The 21,098-nt window shown below is 37.2% G+C and overlaps 1 protein-coding gene across 1 annotated transcript in view; it reads right to left on the reverse strand.

The window, feature by feature from the left end:
- Nucleotides 1-6,502: 6,502 nt before the first annotated feature.
- MIPEP (mitochondrial intermediate peptidase) overlaps nucleotides 6,503-21,098 on the reverse strand; it is a 65,617-nt gene continuing 51,021 nt past the window's right edge. The window contains exons 17-19 of the mRNA XM_053936443.1: nucleotides 14,360-14,481; nucleotides 13,466-13,539; nucleotides 6,503-6,744 (exon numbers count right to left, since the gene is read on the reverse strand). Coding sequence (XP_053792418.1) covers nucleotides 6,650-6,744; nucleotides 13,466-13,539; nucleotides 14,360-14,481 — 291 coding nt within the window. The 3' untranslated portion in view covers nucleotides 6,503-6,649. The remainder of the gene's footprint in view (nucleotides 6,745-13,465; nucleotides 13,540-14,359; nucleotides 14,482-21,098) is intronic.

Raw genomic sequence — 21,098 nt, forward strand, 5'->3', positions numbered from 1 at the left:
AAAAGACCTTCAGTGTTAAACTGTTTCAACAAGAGCAATGCCTACAGACACTCAGCACTTCTCCATGCATGAGGGACATGTTTGCTGGGCAGGCTTCAGGGCAAGACAACAAATTAAACTTACAGGAGATAAAAAGAACATTTGCCACGATGGTGAGGAATCACGTGTGATCAGAACTTACCTTGTCACCGTCAACTGAGGTTACAGACCCCAATGGCACTGCCTCTTTCTTGCAATGGTGCCTCCCGTTCTTGGGGAATTCCTTCCCCAACCTCCCTGTGACAGCACAGGGAGAAAAGACAATATATTTGTGGAAATGAACTGTCACTTCAACTCTCATTTGTAATGAGCAGAATTTACTCTGGCTAGCATGAATCATTTTGATAACATATATAATTAATTTTATAGAAGTTTTAGTATGTTATAAAAGCTGCTCTATCACTTGTGTTCCCCCAGGGCTCTCTTATTAAATGATTTTGTTACAACTGTATTCTCCTTGGAAGTGAATTGCAGATAACTGAGCACATCTGTATGTCAGAAGCATTGTAAGCCAAGGCATCCAAGGCAATTTTAATGCCTTTTTCATTTCTAACACCCATGTGAAGAAATGCAGGCACTTGTGGGCTCCAGCCCTATCAGCTGCCCAAAGCTGAAGACACCCTCCGCTTCCAGACTGTCGCTAAGCCACCTCCACACAGCCCCTGGCTGCCCACAGCAAATGCTGCAGCTCAGCAACCCAGGAGCTGGGATGCTGTCAAATGACCTTGGGGGAAAACACTCAACAGGTATAAATAACACAAGTCTTTAATAACTTCATTTGAGCTACAGTAAGGTATGTTGGATGAGGATTTGTCTCTGCGCAGGGAGCTGCAAGGTGAGTTAACTGGATTCCATCGTTGTGAGGAAGAAAAGTGGGGCTAGTAAGAGAGTGCACTAAGTGGAACCAGCAAGCCCTTCTGATCTTATACATGTTTTTTATTTCATATGTATTTTAAATACTGAAAGTAGGCTATGATTGAGCCTTGTGACTACTTCTGAAGAGCACCATTAATAAACAGACTATTTTTAACAACTGCCCTGCTAATCTGCTGTGAGTATGCCACAGGAGCTTGATGGGCCACTGCAAACATCAGCCAAACACTGGCTTCTGACCAAGAGACAGGCATCTTCAAACACCTACCTGACAAATTATTAATGAGGAGCAGCTGCCTGCAGTGTATTGAGAGCTGCTGTCCTGTGGCCTGTAACCTAAAGGGGCTCATCCATCCCAATTTGGCTCAGCCTGGCAACACTTCAGCTTTTTAGTGGGTCACATTCAGGACATTTCCCTGAGGTCCACAGCAAAGGGAAGGCAGATGAGAAATGCTCCTAGAGCACAATACAATCTCCAGGCTGAATGGGCAGCAGCTGTGGACAGGGTGGGAAGAAGCTGCCATGCTGCCATTTTGCTTTTCCTCTGACATGATCACAACCCCTGGGTCAGTCACAGCCCAAAGCATCCATCGCCTCCTCCTACCATCTAGGTCATGTCCTAGTGCAGCTGTAAGACCAGGTGGAGATGGGGGCATCTAGAGGTGCCTAAGGAGTGAAGTGAAGGGGTCATAAGGAGTCAGAGGAACAATGGCCAAAAGGCACTTTATAGAACCCAAGATGTCCTGAAGATTAATTAAGAGCATCTTCTGTGGCTATTTTAGTATTGTACTACGTGATGCTGTCAATGATGTGTGAACTCAGTCATGTATGACAGGAAGCAAAAGTAAACAATGGTGGCATTTGACAATTGAAAAATTGTGACAATTAAAAAAAAAAAAGTCCAGTGCTTTGAGGTGTTCTGAACAGAAACCAGGGTTCCTGACACTTCTATTCCAGCCATCTGTACTCTCTCTCTAGTTACTGGAGCAACAAAAGGCACAGAAAATAGCTAGTTCAACCCCATCCTTAGACTGGTAGGATATATTCCATTTTGAGGTTGTCTGTTTCTTCTCATAAAGAGTGAATGCTGCCAGAATGGCAAGTTTTAGCCACTTACAAGCTGCCTTAGAAGCTACTGGCTTTTTGGCAACTGCTGGCAAGAAGCATCCCACTCCCTCCCCTCTGTGCTTTTAAATCTATACAGCAGCAGAGCACCAACCAGTCATCCTGTCAGATCTGTATCGCCACTTTGCTTCTGGTTTAAGTAGTTTGTCTCCAGGAGTTTTTTTGGATACTTCCTCCAAACAAGGAGTCGTAATGATTTCCTACACCCGTGCAGCTCCACATGCCAGCTGTTGAGGAGCAGCCGCAGCGGACTTGAAAATAAACAAATCTCAGCCCGGGGAAGATCAGAAGCACCGACAGACAGCCCTACTGGTGCTGATTTATACTTCCTTATCTTTTATCTCCTTCCTTCTCCTCCCCAAGCACACTAGCTGCTCTCCCACGGTCCTTCTCCCAGGGAAATCTATGCGCTTGCCTTCTGCTATTGTGCATCTTCAATTCTCAAGTTCTTTAACTCTTGAATTCTTTCTAATTTTAATGTAATACTCCCCTTTTGGTACACTGCAAGCCTGCTTGGGCAAAGTGCCAATTTGAACTTGTTCACAAGAGCACACAAATCCCTGGCTCTGGGAACACAAAATCTCCAATACTTTGCCCAGAAGCAATCTGAAATAGCAGACACACAGTGCCTCCCACTTCAGAGCAAGCAGAGGAGGTGCTTTGGCTGGCACTGTTTTTCCAGCTCTCCATGGAAGACAAGGGGAAGGCGCCAGCAGGACAGTTATCCAGCAAGCACAGACTTGCTACCCTTGTGGAAAAACCTCCTTCTAAAGACACTCTGCTCACTCACAGCTTGTTGGACCACAAAAGGTGGCTCTGCCTTGGTGTAACTGAGGCTACAGGGCTTCTCTGAATTAATCTGAATTAGGGCAGGTTTTTCAGAAAACAGTCCAGTTCTGATGTACATTTCTGGTGCTGATCAGTCAACCCCAGCTCTTCTCATATGTTGTCCCTGCTGCCAATATATAAACTAGAAATCAGGTGCAACTTTGTCTAATTTTAGCTACCAGCTCTTGTTAAACACTTGCTTTCAGATCAATGTTCAATCTTTCAAATTTATCCTTCTGTATCATCACTACATTAATTCTTCTGATAGACTAAGATGCATATTTTCTAAGCCATCAATATTGCTGTTACAATAATCTCTTCATTTCCATCTTAATGCCATCTGTAATAGTAAAGTCTCTTACTTTTATAGAAATTAATTTTTTATTTTGCACAATGATTTATATTCTGACTCGCTGTACAAGCAGCTATTTCACATCTGTAGAAAAGCTTTTATCAGCATATGATATGAATTCTTCCATCTGGCATTCCACTGAACACAAAGCAGAACCATTTTTGAACACCTCTGCCTTTTCTGTTACTGGCAGTGCCGTAATTTCCATTTCAGACTTACCACGGTGCAAAGAAAGCTCTCTTTTTCTCTGCCCAAGCTTTTAACTCAAGAGGGTTTTTTTTGCTTCTGTATCAACCCATTACCATGCCTGGTTTCTAATCTATATTCAATCCTTCCCTACCTGATTTTCCTTCTCTTCCCTGCCTTCTTAATTGCTGCCTTTTTCTCCTGTTATCTTCTTCAGGGTTTAGAGAACTTCATCCAGCACCAGCTGTATTTATGTCACCTGAAAGCAACTATTACACAATATTTCAGTCTATCTTAAGTGAATCAGAAAAATAATCACATCAAACATTAAAAAAAAAAAAACAAAACCAGCAAAGTTCACACCTCAGACTTTCAAATGTAATCCACCTGTGCTTTTCTGATGTGTTATAATTATGTGTTATTATTTCAGATTGCATAAGGGTATAATTTCTTCTGAAGATGTTCACTACTTATTTTCCACAGCAGCTAAAATCCAAAACATTGTAAAATTTCAGATTAAAAGCATGATGCTGAGTTACAGTATTATAAAGCAAACTTTTGGATAGCTGGTTCAGCAGCCCCAGTGGGAAAGCATGGAATGCTGGAAAAGGATTACAGTGGTTTTTACATTTATGAAGTTACACTGCTGGTCACAAGAGAGGTCTCATGTTACTGAGAGTACACATTATTTGCTGGAAAATAAGTCTCTTGAAAAGCAGGGGGAAAAAGGAAAAAGCATCAGACATTTGAACAGCTGGAAGCATTTTTAGAAGCTATCAAAAAAAGAGAAAAAATTTAGAAAAATATTTCCCCTTCTGTAGTAAGCCTCATGGTGGTGGTATATAATATGTTCCCTAGAGGCTTAATCACATCTACTGTTCAATCCCCAAAGGTTATTTCATTTAAAAAAATCAGTGGAGTCAACAGAGCTTCTTCATAAAAGAACCTGAAGCTGTCATTCTGAGATGTATTTATTTTTCTACCAGCTCTCATCTTTGTCAGACATCTCACGAGTTATAAATCTGAGCAATAAGCTGCAATCCACCATGCTCTGACAAAAGGCAAGATTTTCTTCCTTTCTTTGTTGATATCTGATTTCATATTAGGAAGATCTTGTTTAATGCCACTCTGATAAAACCTTGAAAAGACTGTTGTTTGTAGAAGGATCAAATGAGAGGGTGAATTAAGGAAGTAAGAGCAGCCATGAGCATAAAGCAATGGGACTACTACATACAGTTTGAAAGAGTATCTATACGGTAAATCCAATATCACTTGAATTTCTTTCAAATTAAAATGTAGGGGCAATCTCTTAATTGTAAATGCTCTGCTTATTCCGCCAATTATGATGCTTTATTTTCTTTACCACAGCGCTTCCAGAGCCGTGTCAGCACGAGGATTTCCTTTTACTCAGTTCTTTTTGTCACAATGAATCTTTCAACGTGTGCCAGCTCCAGATAAACATAATCGCTAGTTTGTTCCAGTACAAAACCCAGGCAACAAACAATGAGAGGCTCCCTTAGCAACACCCTTGAATTCCCTTTGAAATACACTTCCATTAAATACTCCACTATGGGTTGTTAAATTTACATTCATCAGCTATTGTATACTTTACAGGCCTTCCCATCTTCACAATGTGGTTCTACTCACACCTAAACTGACACTTACTTTGTGGGTTTTTAATGACTTGGAGCAAAATGCCCACCTAGTTTGCTAAGCAAAACCATTCATTCTTTCCTCTCAGGGACCAACTGCAGACACACAGTGGAGTCAGTCAGCGGTACAAGAAATAAGCCTAGTTGTGGTACAAGTCTGAAAATGCACTATGGTTTAACCAAAGCATCTAAAAATTTCTAAACCCAACTCCACCAGAATGACAGTGCTACTCACACAAGACAACTTCCACCTTGCAAAAAAGCATGGCAGTGAAAAAAATAGGGTAAAATATCAAACAATACCCTTTTGCACAGATTCTGCTAAAAAGAGGGTAAATAATCCAATCAGCTCTCACTCTTATTTATCCCTTCCTAAACACACACTTTTTCTGGCTGGGTTCTTTTACCTTTACTTGCTTCTCTCTCAGTTATTTGTCCACATCTCTCAACTTTGGTTTTCTTCTTCTTTTGCTTCTTTCACTGTATTTCCACTGAGCAAAACACTTACAATACGTTTTGTAACAACCTACAGAGGACCACTAAACAAAGCCATTCCTACAGAAAAAAATCACCAGGTTTTTTGGTGGGGTTTTTTTTTTTGTTGTTTTGTGGTTTTGTTGGTTTTTTTTTTGTTTTTGTTTTGTTTTGTTTTGTGGTTAGTTTTTTTTTTCCCCAAAACACCCTCAAATACCATTTCATAATTTATTTAGAGGGAAGAAGAAAAACCCACAGATAACATTCCCTTTGTTCATCATCCACTATATAATATGCAACCATACCAAACTGCTCCAGTCTATCCTGGAAAAACATTTTTGTTCTGAATTATTTTGTCTCCCCTCCAAAACTCACCCTCTTGTACTTTAAACAGTTCCCCAAACTCGTCCATTCATCATTAAAAGGAAACTCCGTGTGAACAAACATGCAGGGACCAGATTATCTGTAGGGTATCTATTTTACTCCTCTGTCTCTCTTATGTGTTGCAACATAGCTCTTTCCTCCTCACCTAAAATTTTCCATTACAGACCAGGAGGACCACAGATTTACCTCTCCCAATCTTCCTCTTCCCTATCTCAAATACAGCTCCTAGTTTTTTCTTTCTAATTTTCCCTTTGTTTCAAACACAATTTGCTCTTCGCCAGTGCAGGACTCCTACAAAATATATGGTTAAACAAAGTTAAAGAAAATCCATGAGCACATGAGAAAGACCTGTGTGAGCAGTTCTGGACCATAACATCAAGAGATAAACCCTAAGAGTGAATCAATGCATGTACCAAAAGACCTTTCAAACCCCTCCAGTCACCCTGAAGATGAGTTCAATTCCCATTTACTCTCTTCCAACAAGATCAAATTTTCTAACAGACCATGCTAGAGGATTTGTTCTCCCAAATTCCATGCTTAATCTCCTATGCAATGGAAAACAGTCATCTTCATAAATGAAACCAGGTGATCCAATGAAAGTATTTATTACCATTCCACCAACATGAACAGTCAAACGCTAAAAGTGTTCAACAGAAAGCAAAACCAGTCACAACAATATTTTATCCACAATTACGAAGACATACGCAATCTTCCCTAAAAGAATTCAGTTCTGTTTTTATGAGTCCATGATAAAGGTTTCAAAGTCATGGTCTAAGTCTGAAACAAGGGCATCCACAAAATCTTCAACTGAAAGGGATTTCTGCAGCATACCTACAAAAAAGCAAGACAAGACACTCTTCAGCACGATGCTATGACCTTGACAGCTTTGTCAGTGATAGCACTTACTGCTAACTAACTTTGAATGTCGCTATACAACAGAAACAGTTTTCTTTGTCAAGAAAAAAAGTAAAATTATAGTGTAGACGGATTATTTAATTTCTTCAAGATACCTGTTACATATTTTCACAGAATTGACAGGTTTCAAGGCTGTTAACTGATTTTTGTCATTAAGACCTTGTTTAAGCAGGGAATTATATCTGTTTTAAAGCAACGTAACCACAGACTCAGTCATTCCTTAATGACTGAAACAAATTAGTGACTGAGCAGGTATATGAATCCTTATCTGCTAAGTCTCAGTTCTGACCAAGCCAGAAAAAAAAATGTATTTTCTCAAAGCATTACACACACCTTAGAACCATATAATTTAGCATTTAAAATACAGCTATATCTGGAATTTTTGACAAGGCACAAGACATAAACAAAAGCAGTCTTAGTTTTGCTTTTTTTACAGTACTAGGACTTACCTTTTCTTAAGAACTTAAATTACTGCATCTGTTAGCTGTAGCACTTGGCTACACCATAACAGACAGGAAAATTAGCATCATGAATTAGAATTTGAATCATGCCCAAGTACTTTATCAGGTAATTCTATAAACAGAGAAGGTAAAATTTCACCCCTTCCTCTCCAGAATCCGAATTTTTAGATGGCATGAGAATATATCCTTTAAATTATTTTCAGATGTTTCTTTGTACTTAACATCACATTCAGTTGGTCTTTTCACTGTTATTAACATTTTCAAGATTGCACATGAAAATTTACTGCATAACTTGTATCAGAAGAAAAAAAAACCAACAAAAAACAACAGTATAACTGCCAAATAATGTAAAATTTAATCTTTGTATTTCTTTGAAGTGATCTTTCTGGCATCTGCCAATGTAAATATAACCTTGTTCTACCCTTTCTGATCGGTGTACCTACTGAACATAAATTTATATTCTTTCACATCCTCAACAATATTTGCTTTTGGTGGAAATTATAATTGCATGTGCTAAAATACTATAATCTTTTACTATAATACAATGATTCAAAACCCATCAGGAAACAGGCCAGCTCAAAGTAAATTGATGTGAGTAGCCAAAAAGAATTTTCTTGCTAAGACCTTACAGAATTCCATTTCAATCTGATTTAAACACATGTTACAAGTGTCAACACAAACTGCCATGGCCCAGTAGATTAATAGCAAGCACTAAAAGGAAAATAAATCTCACACTATATATAGATTGACTAAAATGCTGTTAAATGAAGTTTGCATCAAGCTATTTTCAAAATGAAAGAGAACAGAATTGATATTTCCAAGTACTTGGTAAACTTGTCATCTACTCTAATGTTAGAAAAATCACGGTGGAATTACTTGTAGTTCACAATGAAAAATGGCTTGCAGTGTGCTGGGCTGAGAAACAGATGTGTGCAGATACCCAGCTACTGATCTGAGCTCCCCAGAGAGACGTGGCCTCTTGCAGACTCCCTCTCTCAGGTTCCTGGCTGGGGAACACACATATTTGCTCCCTAACAGCCTTGGAAAAATTCCAGTTAAACTCATATTTTCCTGCAGTTTTCACAGAAGAGGACAGAGTGCCTTAAGAAGGTGAGAGGGATGGCAGCCCACTGGAACATGTACAGTCATTCCTTTTTCACCAGATATCAGTATGGAGAGATGATTAAAATACTGCACAGATGTTACATAAAGATGGCCATAATAGACATAGCCCATTAGCCCCATTACATAAAACTCCCCTTCCAATACTGACTTTATAAAAAACAGCCAGTCTGGATGATGTTCAGCCAATTCTTTGACACACTAACAATTACTCTGCCAATTATCAATACATTGGAAAAAACCAAGAGCCAATAGTATAATGATAGGCAGAAGGCAGAAGAGAAGAAACTGAAGCTGGAGTTATCTTCAAGGAGATTTAATTTCCCCTCTTACATAAAAATGACAAATCATAACAAAAAAATTCCAACCCTCAATATTACAAAATGAATAAGAGAAATATAATTAATTACAGTATACTTGGAAGTATTTTAGTGCAGCTGAATACAGTCTTCTCAAATATCACTCGAAACTTGTTAAAAGTTGTATTTATTTATAAAAACCAGGTTTGCTTTAAATATGTAGGAGATTCTAAAACCATTCTGGCAATGGTGATGTCAACTGACCTCCAATCCAGTAGTTCCAGCTTTTGATAATAAAAACAGATTGCAGATTTTTTGCATTAGTAGTTTGTTGTACTCCTATTTTCCCAACACTGACATCAAAAGCAGACACCAACAGACTTCAGTTTTGCAAAGAAGGGATGAAGAGTAACTGAGGTCATTGCTAAAGAACTCCTACTGTAGTGAAATGATCATGCCCTCATTAAATATATAACTACAGATTTTAGAGTAAGACAGCTCCAAAAGAAACAGGCAACGATGGTATTTCTGTGTTTTAACCTCTTACTCTACATTGATGTGCTAAAAAGTGGTCATGTCTCTCTTCAAACCCCATTAAAATATATCAAAGCAAGATCAGCTTTGATATAGTGTAAGTACTCAGCACTTCAGTCTAAATGATTTAGTAAGATGTCCACAAGGTCTGATGGTTGCAGTTTTCAAATTTAGGAGTGTATTTTAATACGTTCAGCCCAACTCCTATTTCAGCTCAGTCTCTCCCAAGCCTAAGGCAACTGCATAGCTTATCTTCACTGCTTTGAAGTTTCTTTCACATTACAGCACTGTGGTTAACCACACCCTTTTTAGAGATGGTTAGCTATAACCTACAATCAGTGAAAATTGAGAGAAGAACAAAGCCTGTGGCAAAATTTGGCCTCTGGCCCCCTGGAACACTAATTATTTTGGGTCCGTGTAGTTTGAGTTAACATATGTTACCGTTCACATCACCTTCTAGGATTTATGCACACTTCTTACACTTTCAAAGAGATGTACAATCATTATCTGAAGATTTTTGCAGCCTCTTCAAATTCTAATTACTCCATGAAGTACAGTCTGAGGCATGGAAAAGCAAATTTTCAAACAGCACTGGAGCAAATGTGTGTTTATTTATACAGTCAGTTGGTTTGGTTACCATGTAGGCACAGAGCTGAGTATGACTGTCTGCAATATAATACAGCATCAACAAAGCAAGAATGCAACCTCACAAGGAGTTCTTCAGAAGCCCCAAAGGCAATGTGACAGCACCAAGGCTGCAGAAATGCACTCCATGCTCTTAGTTCCCAAAACAACCAACCCAGTATTTTTCACACTGCAATTCACTTTCTGCCTATGCACCTGGGTTTCTTTCCAGTCAGAGAGTGCCAAGGGAGAGAGGGAGGAATGGTGCACACCTGAATCTTGTTCAGACCTGCAACCAGCACACAACTGGACCTGGAAGGGACACCTGGGTTATATAACTTTAAAGGAATTTGGAATCACTAATGTCATGTAGTCCTAGGAAGCAGAAAATCTGCAAGAGCCATGTAGTCAACACAAAATGACAGAGGAATCAAGTTCTTCTCAAAACATATTTTTTCTCTAAGGAAAAATTAAAAGAAAATAAGCCTCTCAGACAAACCACTGTCCACCCATTTTCAATTGCTCCTGATATCCATATTTGTGACTATTTCCGTATTTCATTGACTATCAAGGGGGTAAGATAAAATGGGTCATTTCTGAAAATGTTTAAAAAGTTTTCAAAAAACCTCTATGATTTTGGTTTTTTTTTAAAGGAAACAAATACCAAGAGAATCAAATGGAAACAACAACAACAACAAAAAGTATATTGTGTTTCCTAATTAAAAACTAGTTCAAACAGGAACCTTGTCAGCAACTCCACAGGTCAGATCCTTTATCTTTCCTAATCAGTACATCTATGGAATCATATTGAAGAAAGATGAAAAGCTAGGGTCATATCCAAATACAAAAGAAAAACAATAGATAGCTTCTGAGAAGAAAATCATAACAAAGAAACTGCATAAATGAAATGTGCTTGTGAAGTAACCTGCTATCAAACAGCCAATGAACATGGCTAACTTCCTAATGAGGTATGGAAACACTTCAAGGGTGAGGCTGCAGATGTGCATCCGAAAGCCAGACATGTGCAAGCCCATATAAAAAAACACCTGAAATAGCAACCTAAAGAACTTTTTGAAATAGGGCACTTGTTAGCACAGATTCTGAACTGTTTCTCTGAAGAGGAGTAAAATCAACAAGCTTTAAAGTGGAACCTGTCTTTAATCAGATATGTTTTGTTATTTGCTATGAGAGCAGAGTTTTGCAACTGATGGAAACCAACAAGAGATGGAAATCAAGTAGTCTGGAATATTGATAATGAAAAAAAAGCAGCAAGAGGAATCAGAAGCTCATTAAACCTAAACAAATTGAATTGTTCCTACTTTTCTCCATAAATTCTCATTTTTTGTAAGAAATACAGACCAATCAAGTACAAATATAACTTTTTTTCATCAGGTGTGTTCTATGATTTAGCTTCCAATAATCCCAAATCAGCAATCAAGTTATTGTCTTGTCAAAACACCTGAGTCGCCCCGATTTCATTCTTCAGGGAGTCGTTCAAGCATGTCTGTTAAGTTTTTTACTTAACTACTTTTACTGTGTACAAATGAACATCATGATATGCACAACAAATCTGCTGATGGTTATTTTTACGATCTCGAATATCAGTTAGGATTTCTGTAAAAACAGTGTAAAAGTGCAATTCAGAATACAAAAGTGGCCAGGGAGACAATCTGAAGCAAGGAAGGTGTATCTTTGATGGAAGAGGATCAGATCATGGTACACTTTAGAAAGCTGGGCATAAACAAGCCCATAGGCCCTGGCAGGATGCATCCCTCAGCACTAAGGGTGTTGGCAGATGGCATTGCTAGGAAACTCTCAGCAATCTATTAAAACATGAGAGGTTCCGTAAGACTGGAAAAAAGCAAAAGTCATGTCTATCTTCAGGAAGAGCAAACAGCAGAACCCAAGGAACTGAGGCTGGTCAGTCTCACTTCAGTCCCTAGGAAGGTTCTGGACCAGCTAATCCTGGAAACGGTTTTCAGACTCATGAACAGCAAAATAATCAGGAATAGTCACCATAGATTCATCAAAGGCATGATTAAATAACTTGATAATTTTATATGATTAAATAACTGGCCTGTCAGAAAAGAGGAGAGCAGCGCATGTCACTTCTTTGGACCTCAGTGAGCCCTTTGACACTGTCTCCCATAAGATCCTATCACATGCAAGGGGGAAAGCTAGTTTTACTTCCACAGATTTTCTGTAAGACCATCCACAGATGAATTTTGAAACTTCATTTGAATAGTACTTGATTCCTGGAAGCACACTGCCAGCAACTTCAACACAGTTTCCAGGACATTCGAGGAAAATTCCATGTTCAGTAAAATAAAGAGTATACCCCAGAAAGAGATCATAAGCATATTTGGTGTTTAAAAACATTTTTTCTTTCTCCTTTTCTTTCTCTTTTTCATATGACTTACAATGTAAAAATTGGATATGCTTGCAAAGATGCACATTCCTGTCTTGCAAATTCTTAATCCACAGTTCTGGGCTACAGTTTTTCAAGGTTACAAACACAAACTCTTCAAGAACAGTAAAGAGAAGTAAGTTTGGGAAGTCATACTGAATGAAAAGTAACCCTGTAGATCAGAAACATAAATAGACAACCTAAAGAATATATAGTTGCTTAATATATAATGAGTCTAAGGACAGCAGAGGTCATGGCCTCAAATATAAACAGATGGGTCAAAGAACTGAAATGCTCCAGTCATGACACTGTGCCAATCTCATGATGAAATACAGACACGTTACCACTGTCTTCCTTATCTGTAGAAAAAAGTCCCACAAGTTCCAATCTGCTAAAATGGAGTGAACAGAGGCCAGTGAATTCATATTCGTTCTTAATACTAACAATTTCAGAGAAAATTGAAAGATGTGCCAGGACTTAGCAAGTGCTCACCTTAGGAACAGCAAAAGTAATGTTTGGCTTGAATTCTGCAACATTACAGAGGAAAGTCTTTACCTTGATTTCATAGATTTGAGATAAAGTCAACAGTTTCTCAAACTTGTTTCATTCTCCTGGCATTATTTTTTAAGGTATGAAGAGAGTATTTTTGCTATGGGTATGAATGATTTTTAGAAGTTATTTTCCAGATTCCAAAGGCAAATATGGTAGTGAGATAAATAATGAATTGTGTTTCTTTATAATAGTTGTCAGAGCTGAATTTCATGAAAATGTACACTCAAAGTACTGATACAGCCGAAGATATTTTGATGACACTGAAATGATGTGGCCAAAACAAGTTCAACTTCTCCTATACAAAATAACCAGAGATTTTATAAATTCTATGTATGGAAAAGTTACTACTTTATTGCATCCAATAAATGATGTAATCTATCTTCCTTCAAGTTTATTCAGAATTCTTTAGGCAGCCTTGTAATACAAACCTTTCCAACACTTCAGCCCAGCTATCTGTGTGTATTCCACAAGGAGTTCTACTGATCATGATACATAGGCGATGACCAGTCCATTTAAATTTTTCTTTCATAAATCCAGTGAACATCATAATTAAAGTAAAAACACCAAGTTGGGAAATGCAGTTAGTTGAACTTCCTTCCTTTTACAGGAGAATAGAACAGTTATAATTTATTTCCTACCTTGTACCATCAGCATGGGCTCCTTTCCACCGCCGTGTGCCAGCATCTCTCTACGATAGCGCTCCCCCATTGCCCTGGAGAAACACAGGTGTTAGAGCCATCTGCAAACACAACCTGTCCAGCCTTCACTCAGGTTTGCTTCTAGCATCTCTACAGAACTCAGACAGAGACCAAATGAAAATTTCCACCCCAAAACAATGGCTGATGCCATGCTGGCTCCTCAAAATCAAATTACATTTAAAAATCCCACTATGAGGAACCGAACTAGACAAATTTTATTCATATGAGTGTGTGTTGGTGCTTATAGAAGTTAATTTGCAAACAACATTTCAGGCTTCATTGTGCCAAAGGGAAAAGTTGCTCTGTTACAATGTCCTGAACATTCAGCAAAGGCGTAAGAATGCTTACAATTTGTGACCTCACAATTTGCTTTTTTAATTTCACAAAGCAAAATGAGTAGGATAGCTCCACTGAGCTTTGAAGTTGGTGACATGAAGCGTGTTTAATACCCACAGTTGCTTTGATTTCAATAGAAAATTACAAGCTATTAGGCATCTATGCATTTCAAGCTCTCTAATTACATCTAAATAGGGATTTCAGTTGCTCCCAACTGACACACCTGTATTCTATAACACTGACACAATTTTTTTTGCACCAATGAACATGACCCAAAGTAAATATATATATATATGTATATATGTATATAAATATATGTGTGTATATATATATGTATATATATGTATCTCTGTGGTTATTTCCTGCTTTGTAGTCCTCTTAGAATCAAGAAAACCACTAAAAACTAATTTGTGTCAAAAAAGCCCATCAACCTAATTTGTTTCATATTTTTCAGAAACAACTAGCATTTCATTCTACTTAACATTTCTGTGTTTTTACCTATCAAATGGGTTCTGAGCAAAACACTGTTTCCACACCATAGAGGCAACAGCCCTGGACATGAGGTAGGAGTAGTATTTGGCACCGTAGCCCACAAGGTGACTGAATCGCAGCTGCCAGGCCTGTAAAAACAAAAGGAATCCAAACCCCACGTTATCTTTTGAATTCTTTATGTTGTTCAACATATTCTTATGTATGATGGAAGAAATCTGATCCTATTAATGACAAACAAAAAGAAAGAAAGAAAAAAAATAGCCACCAGAAATAAATTCCAGAATGAACAATCTTTTATCAGAAGAAGCATTTTTCAATCTAAATGGTGTACATCCAATACACTGATCATCAGGATGGAAACTATATATAAACAGCATCAGAAGGGGAGAAAACCAAGCAGTAAAATAAATTACTCATATTTGATAATAGCTGTGTAGTTCTACTGGTCTTGAACAAAACCCACAATTACCTTGTTACAAGTAACACAATATTTTATAATTTTTCACATGGGTAAGCGCAGTATCACACTCAGAAAAGTTCAATTTATAACTTGTGTCAGAAACAAAATAGTAATAGTGATTTGTATTTAATGCTATAAAAAATACAGCTTTCCATGTGGCAACCATCTTAGAGTTACACAAATTCCATCCATATACAATGCCATAATTCACAGATTTGTCTGCACATTTTTAAGTGTGTGTATATATAGCAGATTATAATCCACAATTATATTGCTATTCATTTATGCACTCTTACTTCGCATAGTGACTCATTCAAGTGATGACAGACTTTTTTTTAATGCTGTTTAGTGTTGACTGTTTCCTTATGATTTCTTAGCAAAGAAAATCAGAACTATCAGCATTATCTTCACAGAAATCAAAATACTTATTTCTTTTTATTTCCCTGACTGCAACAAAATAATTTAAATTGTGACAGATCTCCAAAAGTCATCTGGTCCAACCCTTACCCAAACCAAAGCCAGCTTTGAAGAGATTTCTCAGGGCTTTGTCTAAAGTCTCCAGGGATGAGGATTTCATCACCTCTCCAGTGTGATGTGTAAAGCAAGCAGGTCCAAACTGAAATGCTGTTTCCCAACAGATTCGGGCATAGTTTTTGAAATGAGAATGGATGAAAGGAAGGAGTATGAAACTTCCTTTGCCCTTTGGCTCTGAGGAAACTCCATGGAGAAAACAAGTGCCCTATCTTATTTGCCCTCCTATCCAAAGTCAAAACCCTTAACATTCTTGTGATGTGTCTGTTGTCATGATTTTTGCAGGTACTACAAAAAATAGAGTTTCAAAGAGGTACTAAAAGATAAACAATAATGTAGTATAACAGATGTTTTAAATTTAAATCCATGGGCTCTGAGATGCTTGTTCTTATCCTTCAGTAAATGGCTGAAATTCTGATGAAGTCAAACAAAAAAGTGAAAGGACATACATAAATTTCCAAAACTATTTGTCTTTGTGATTCTTCAGCACACGGTAATTAACAAATTCCTTTTTTACAGCTGAAGTAAACTATGCTTCTTTATTCAAGAAAGTCCTGATTATTATCTTATTTTCCATTACCGAAAAAGATGTATGTGTATTCTAAAAAAAATTACCAACTGAAAGGGAGGAAAAAGTAAGTATTTGGCTTTTACTTAGTTTTTTTCCTTAAAAGAAAAGGGAACAAACCATACCTTGTAATCTAAATTACTTCAAACAAGTTGCTAGGTACGCTACCTTTTCTGAGCAACATGTACAATAAAGTTCTCAAAGTTAGCTGTAGTTCAGCCATTCAAAAGCTATTTTCTACAAGATGGTTACCTCCATCCTAAGACAGGTGCCCAAAACAAATGGAATTTGCCATGGGTGAGCATTTGAGCCTGTACTAGTGACCTACACAACTAAAGTATGAGTAGCAAGGTTAAACGAGATGAAAAAAGATCTCCAGTCTTCAATTTTCCAATGGGTCTTGCATGGTACAAATACTTAAAAATAAACTTTTTTTCTCTTTAAGGTAAAGCACTGTACTGTATCTCATTGTAATGCAAGTGTGTTACAACATCCATCTCAGACAGAGTCTCCTCTTTGCTTTGAAAGGTACTTTGGTTGCCATGTTTATACTTTATAGCTATAGTTTTTCTAACTAGTCCCTTAATTATAACCATAATCATTAAACTAAAAGCACATTTTGAAACAGAGCAGAGAGACTACATTTTTAGAAGACTGAGCAGGAAAACATGTCAGTTTCTTTTATAATAAGTTTTTAAAGTTATGATTACAAGTTTCTACTCTCTCTCTCTGGAATGTGGAAAACTTTACTGATGAATTGGTTTCACATACTTAGAAATGGTTTTTAGGCTACAAACAAAAATAATTTCCAGGTGTTTGGCATAGTGAAGGATATTTCTACCTCTCCCATCAGAAAGGAATTACTTTGATAATAATATAAGCTGTAACTAAAACAGTGTGTCTTCCTTGAAACCTCAGATTACACTGTTCACTCAAATGCTCTTGGCATTTAATGGTCTGCACCTAAAACCAGCTCATCTGCATTTCCAGGTTGATCAAATATTCCATTTATTGGGTTTGTTGAAACTCTGTATCACAATGAAGCAAGGAGAAAAGAACAACTTCCCAGCAATCTGTCCAAGAGCAAAAGCTTGATTTCAAAGTCTGCACCTAAAACAGCCTCAGTACCCTCTGCACAATTTTGTTTGACCTTGTCTTTGCTAAGCTTTACTAAATGTCACATTGTTTTCGTTCATAAGAGAAAAGGAAAGTACAGAAAGACCGAGGAATGACACTGCTCATCTCCCTCCCTGCATCTGGAGAGGCTTGCAAATATGATGAAGTGGACATTTCAAAAATTCATTTGGAACAGGACAGTATCTAAAACAAGAAACAGAAATGGAGGATGAGTCCAGCTGAATCTAAGATTGTTTTCCCACTGCAAACAGCAGTAAAGGAAAAGCAATAACAAACACTGCTATTCCCTACTGAAATTTGAAGCCTGTATTTAATTATTTTTTTAAATCAGATTTTCCCCACTCTAGAGCATGACTAACTCTAGCATGTCATAATTTCCTGTCACTACTTTTGTCCCAGTCCTCACACAAAGTTCCTGATCTGGAACTCCCAATCTTCAGTATTACCCAGAACCCATTACATTATTCAAGTACATTTTCTGATTCTATTCTGTCCTAACAATTAACTTTAATTAACTTTTCTAGGCTGGACTTAGCTACCTATAAAAATATATTCAAACATTAAAGCACCCATCCTCTACCTTCATTCACAAGGAGCTACCTGCCCACACAAAAAAACCTCTTCCTCTCCTCCTACTTCATACAGAGGAGATTATGACCTAGGCAATAACATGGTCAAAAACCACAAGAATAGATGGTTGCTCCATTAAAAAGGTTTATGATGAATAAAAAGACACCCCTTCTCACTGGGGTGATTATCACAAATAATATTTTAAAATATTTATCACCAAAAAAAGAGAAATTAAAAAAACCCCACAAATATTTAAAACTAAATTATTGACCTTGTAGCATAAAACTCCATTTCTCCATTTTTATAAATTCAGCTATAAGAGGACTTGATTTCTTGTGTTATTTCCAACAAGGAGTCATTTCTTCATTAAGGAAAAAAGGATATATCAAATTCCCTTTTGGACAAGGTAAAGGCTAAACATGTAGAACTAGGGCAGTCTCCTTATTAAATGTTATATTTTTGGTAAGCAGCTAGAAAGTTAATGAAGACTCCGAGTAATTGCTTACTTCAAAAAGTTCCATGAACCCATTCCAGCAGTTTATAAAACAGTGCATTTTACAGTATAGCCCATGGGTTATGATAATATGCCATCCACAGGTCATGTTCATGCCTGCTTTTTATTCAGCACAACAGACTGCAATAAAGGTGTGTGACTGATCCACTGCTGTTATTAAACAGGCTTTTTTCCCACCAACATTATCAATCTTTTCTTTTAACCATGTCTGAAGCATTTCCAAAATTCCATGTGCAATGGCTTTCCACCCCATCATGTGAAAACAAAAATACCTTACTGATACTTTTGTATTCTCACACCTTATCAGGACGTTTTTTAAAAAAGTCCTTGTAGAATACATTCTTAGGGTAAGATTCAGTTCATTTTACTTTAGCTACCTTAAACTATGTGTCTTGCCCAAACTAGTCACACAGGCCTCCTTTATAGTAGAGGACAGAAATATTTATCCTGTTATCTTTTGAGAGGATAGGATTACTGCTTTAGGAGAAATCTGAATAATTTACTACACTTTCCATCTTCTATTCAAAAGTTAAGCCCCTTCATTCACTTCAACAATACGGTAGGATCAGTTAAACCAAACTATTTTGCAGGCTACTTTACTTTAGGATTCAATTATTTGAATTTTAAATTTAGAACTGTTAATATTGTCACAAAATAATCCAATAAAAAGTTTCATATGTGATGGTAAAAAGACAAAATTGAAAGAAAATCTGTGGATACCTTAATATATACTAAGCTAGCTTTTGCTTGAGTGGGTAAACATGGCTCTGGAGGGTTCTACTAATTTCATCAGCAGTCAGTGCTACAAAATCCTACTACATATTTGAAAAGAAGTCCTACAGAAATACTTGACTATTGCTTGGACTTTTCAAAACGTTCTTCCAGCAGTTTCTGCTGTGACTTTAAAGTATATTTATGTCCATTTTGCTTTGCATCTTAAGACAAAAAACACAAGTGAGAACCTGAAAAGACCCAATACTAAATTAAGGGAACTACTTTTGTCATTTAAGACTTCTAATTACAAAAAGTGTGCTACAGTAATTACATCAATGAGCAAGTTGTTGAATTGTTTCCATTAATAACAATATTGCATGGAGATGATATCTGGTGCCCTCCCCCTTCTTAATTAAAATCTTATTCTGGCAGGAAGCCCAACAAAGGAGCAACCAACTTATCTCCTTCAGGGACTACTGGGTGGAGAACCCCTTATGTCTGGCACTCACTTGACACTATTGCTCCTAAAGCCCTTGAATTTAGCTATCAGCAGGGGTGGATAACTCCGGCGGGTCAAGGGAAAGCTGCAGGCTCTGGTTCCTTGGAGCCAGGAGAGAAGGGCAGTTAGCATGGGAATCAGCACAGGCTATTTCCTTCTGCTGAGGCCAAGGTTTATCAGCACCAGGGGAAACCCAGGACAACGCTGCTCTGCCATGCAGACAAGCACACTTTGAAATGGTTTGATGAGTATCAGAATGCAGAGCTTGCAAACTGTTTGTGCCAGCAGCTACCTTTAGAGAAAAGCTGCAGCACTCCCTGACTGTAGAAACAACTCTCTCCATAGGTAAGCAGCAGCTTGTTTGGTCAACTTACAGTATGCATTTTTGACCTCAACCCCTCTAAGTTTTATAGAATTACATCATCATTCTTCTGCAGTTTCACAATAATAATAAAATGTAATAAAGAGCCACTTTCTTTCCTGCAGTTTCTAATCTTGCTTAGAATAACAGAAAACTAATTTCAAGAAATCTCATCTCATGCTGCACCTCTAACTTGCCTAATATCAATACTCTTCAGTTTTCCAGGGCTGTGCATTTCTGTGTTAGGAATGGAGAGAACACAAAGTAAACCAAACCAGAGACACTGCTGACATTTCAGAAAGTGAGTCAAGCAAGAGATTAAGATTTCAATTTATAACACTTCCGTGTTTTTATTATAAAATGATAAATAAATCTAGCAAGGAAGGAAATGTAAATATTTTTGCAGTTGTTTACATTAAGGAAGAGGAAAGGAATTTAACATGCAATTAACCACTTAGGTGATTCTAGATACATACCATATGGTCTTTGAATTGCTTAAAGAAAAATATTTCATTTTTATTTATAAACTATTCATGAATTTGAGCTGCTTATAGCAAAATCATTTAGAACTATTTACCCTATATCCTCTTCTCTCCTCCCCAGAAATGGACTGAGGGAAGGAGATGTGGGTCATAATAAAGAACACTGACATCAAAAATCTGTACGTATGATTTGCATTGCTTCAAATCTTTAAAAGACACAGAGATATGAAAATGGATTCTTTATTGTGTCCTTTAACTGATCTTATTTGGACAAGTGTTACTTGTAAACATTATAGCTAGTCTTTGAAGTAAAATATAAGAAATTTGCAAACATATGATTTTCAAACAAATCTTTCATGTCATACCATGCAATTCTACACAGATATACATACACATGCAATACTCCCTCTTAATTTATAATTAGTAATTTCTATTATTGCCTAAGCTTTAAGTTCATAAGCCTGAGATGAAAGAATCAGGTCACTGTTTGCTTTGGGCACAGACTTGCACTGAAGCCCAAATATTTTACACTACTTTTCCAATTAAACCTAATTTTAAGTATTGACCTATTATTTTAAAATAAACATAATGAACACTGCTTAAGATAAGCCCTTACAAAAACCAGGAAATACTTTAAGTAACATGGTAACTGCAAACTATATTTGCAAGTACAACTTAAGTAAAGTATCTGAACCAACATTGGAAGATTAAATCACTACCTGTTTACAGTACTGTTTATTTACTATCTTTTGCTAGAGTCATTCTAGAAATGGATTTAAGGGAGCATGACTCTAATCCTTAATCTGCCACAAGTGCAGTGTGAATTTAAAGAAATTACATTCACCCCATCTCAGCCACCTCCTGTGAAGCAAGGGTGCTAATAGCTCCTGTGTCTTGTTCTTTTCTGTT

The sequence above is a fragment of the Vidua chalybeata genome, chromosome 2, assembly GCF_026979565.1.
Source record: "Vidua chalybeata isolate OUT-0048 chromosome 2, bVidCha1 merged haplotype, whole genome shotgun sequence".
NCBI lineage: Eukaryota > Metazoa > Chordata > Aves > Passeriformes > Viduidae > Vidua > Vidua chalybeata.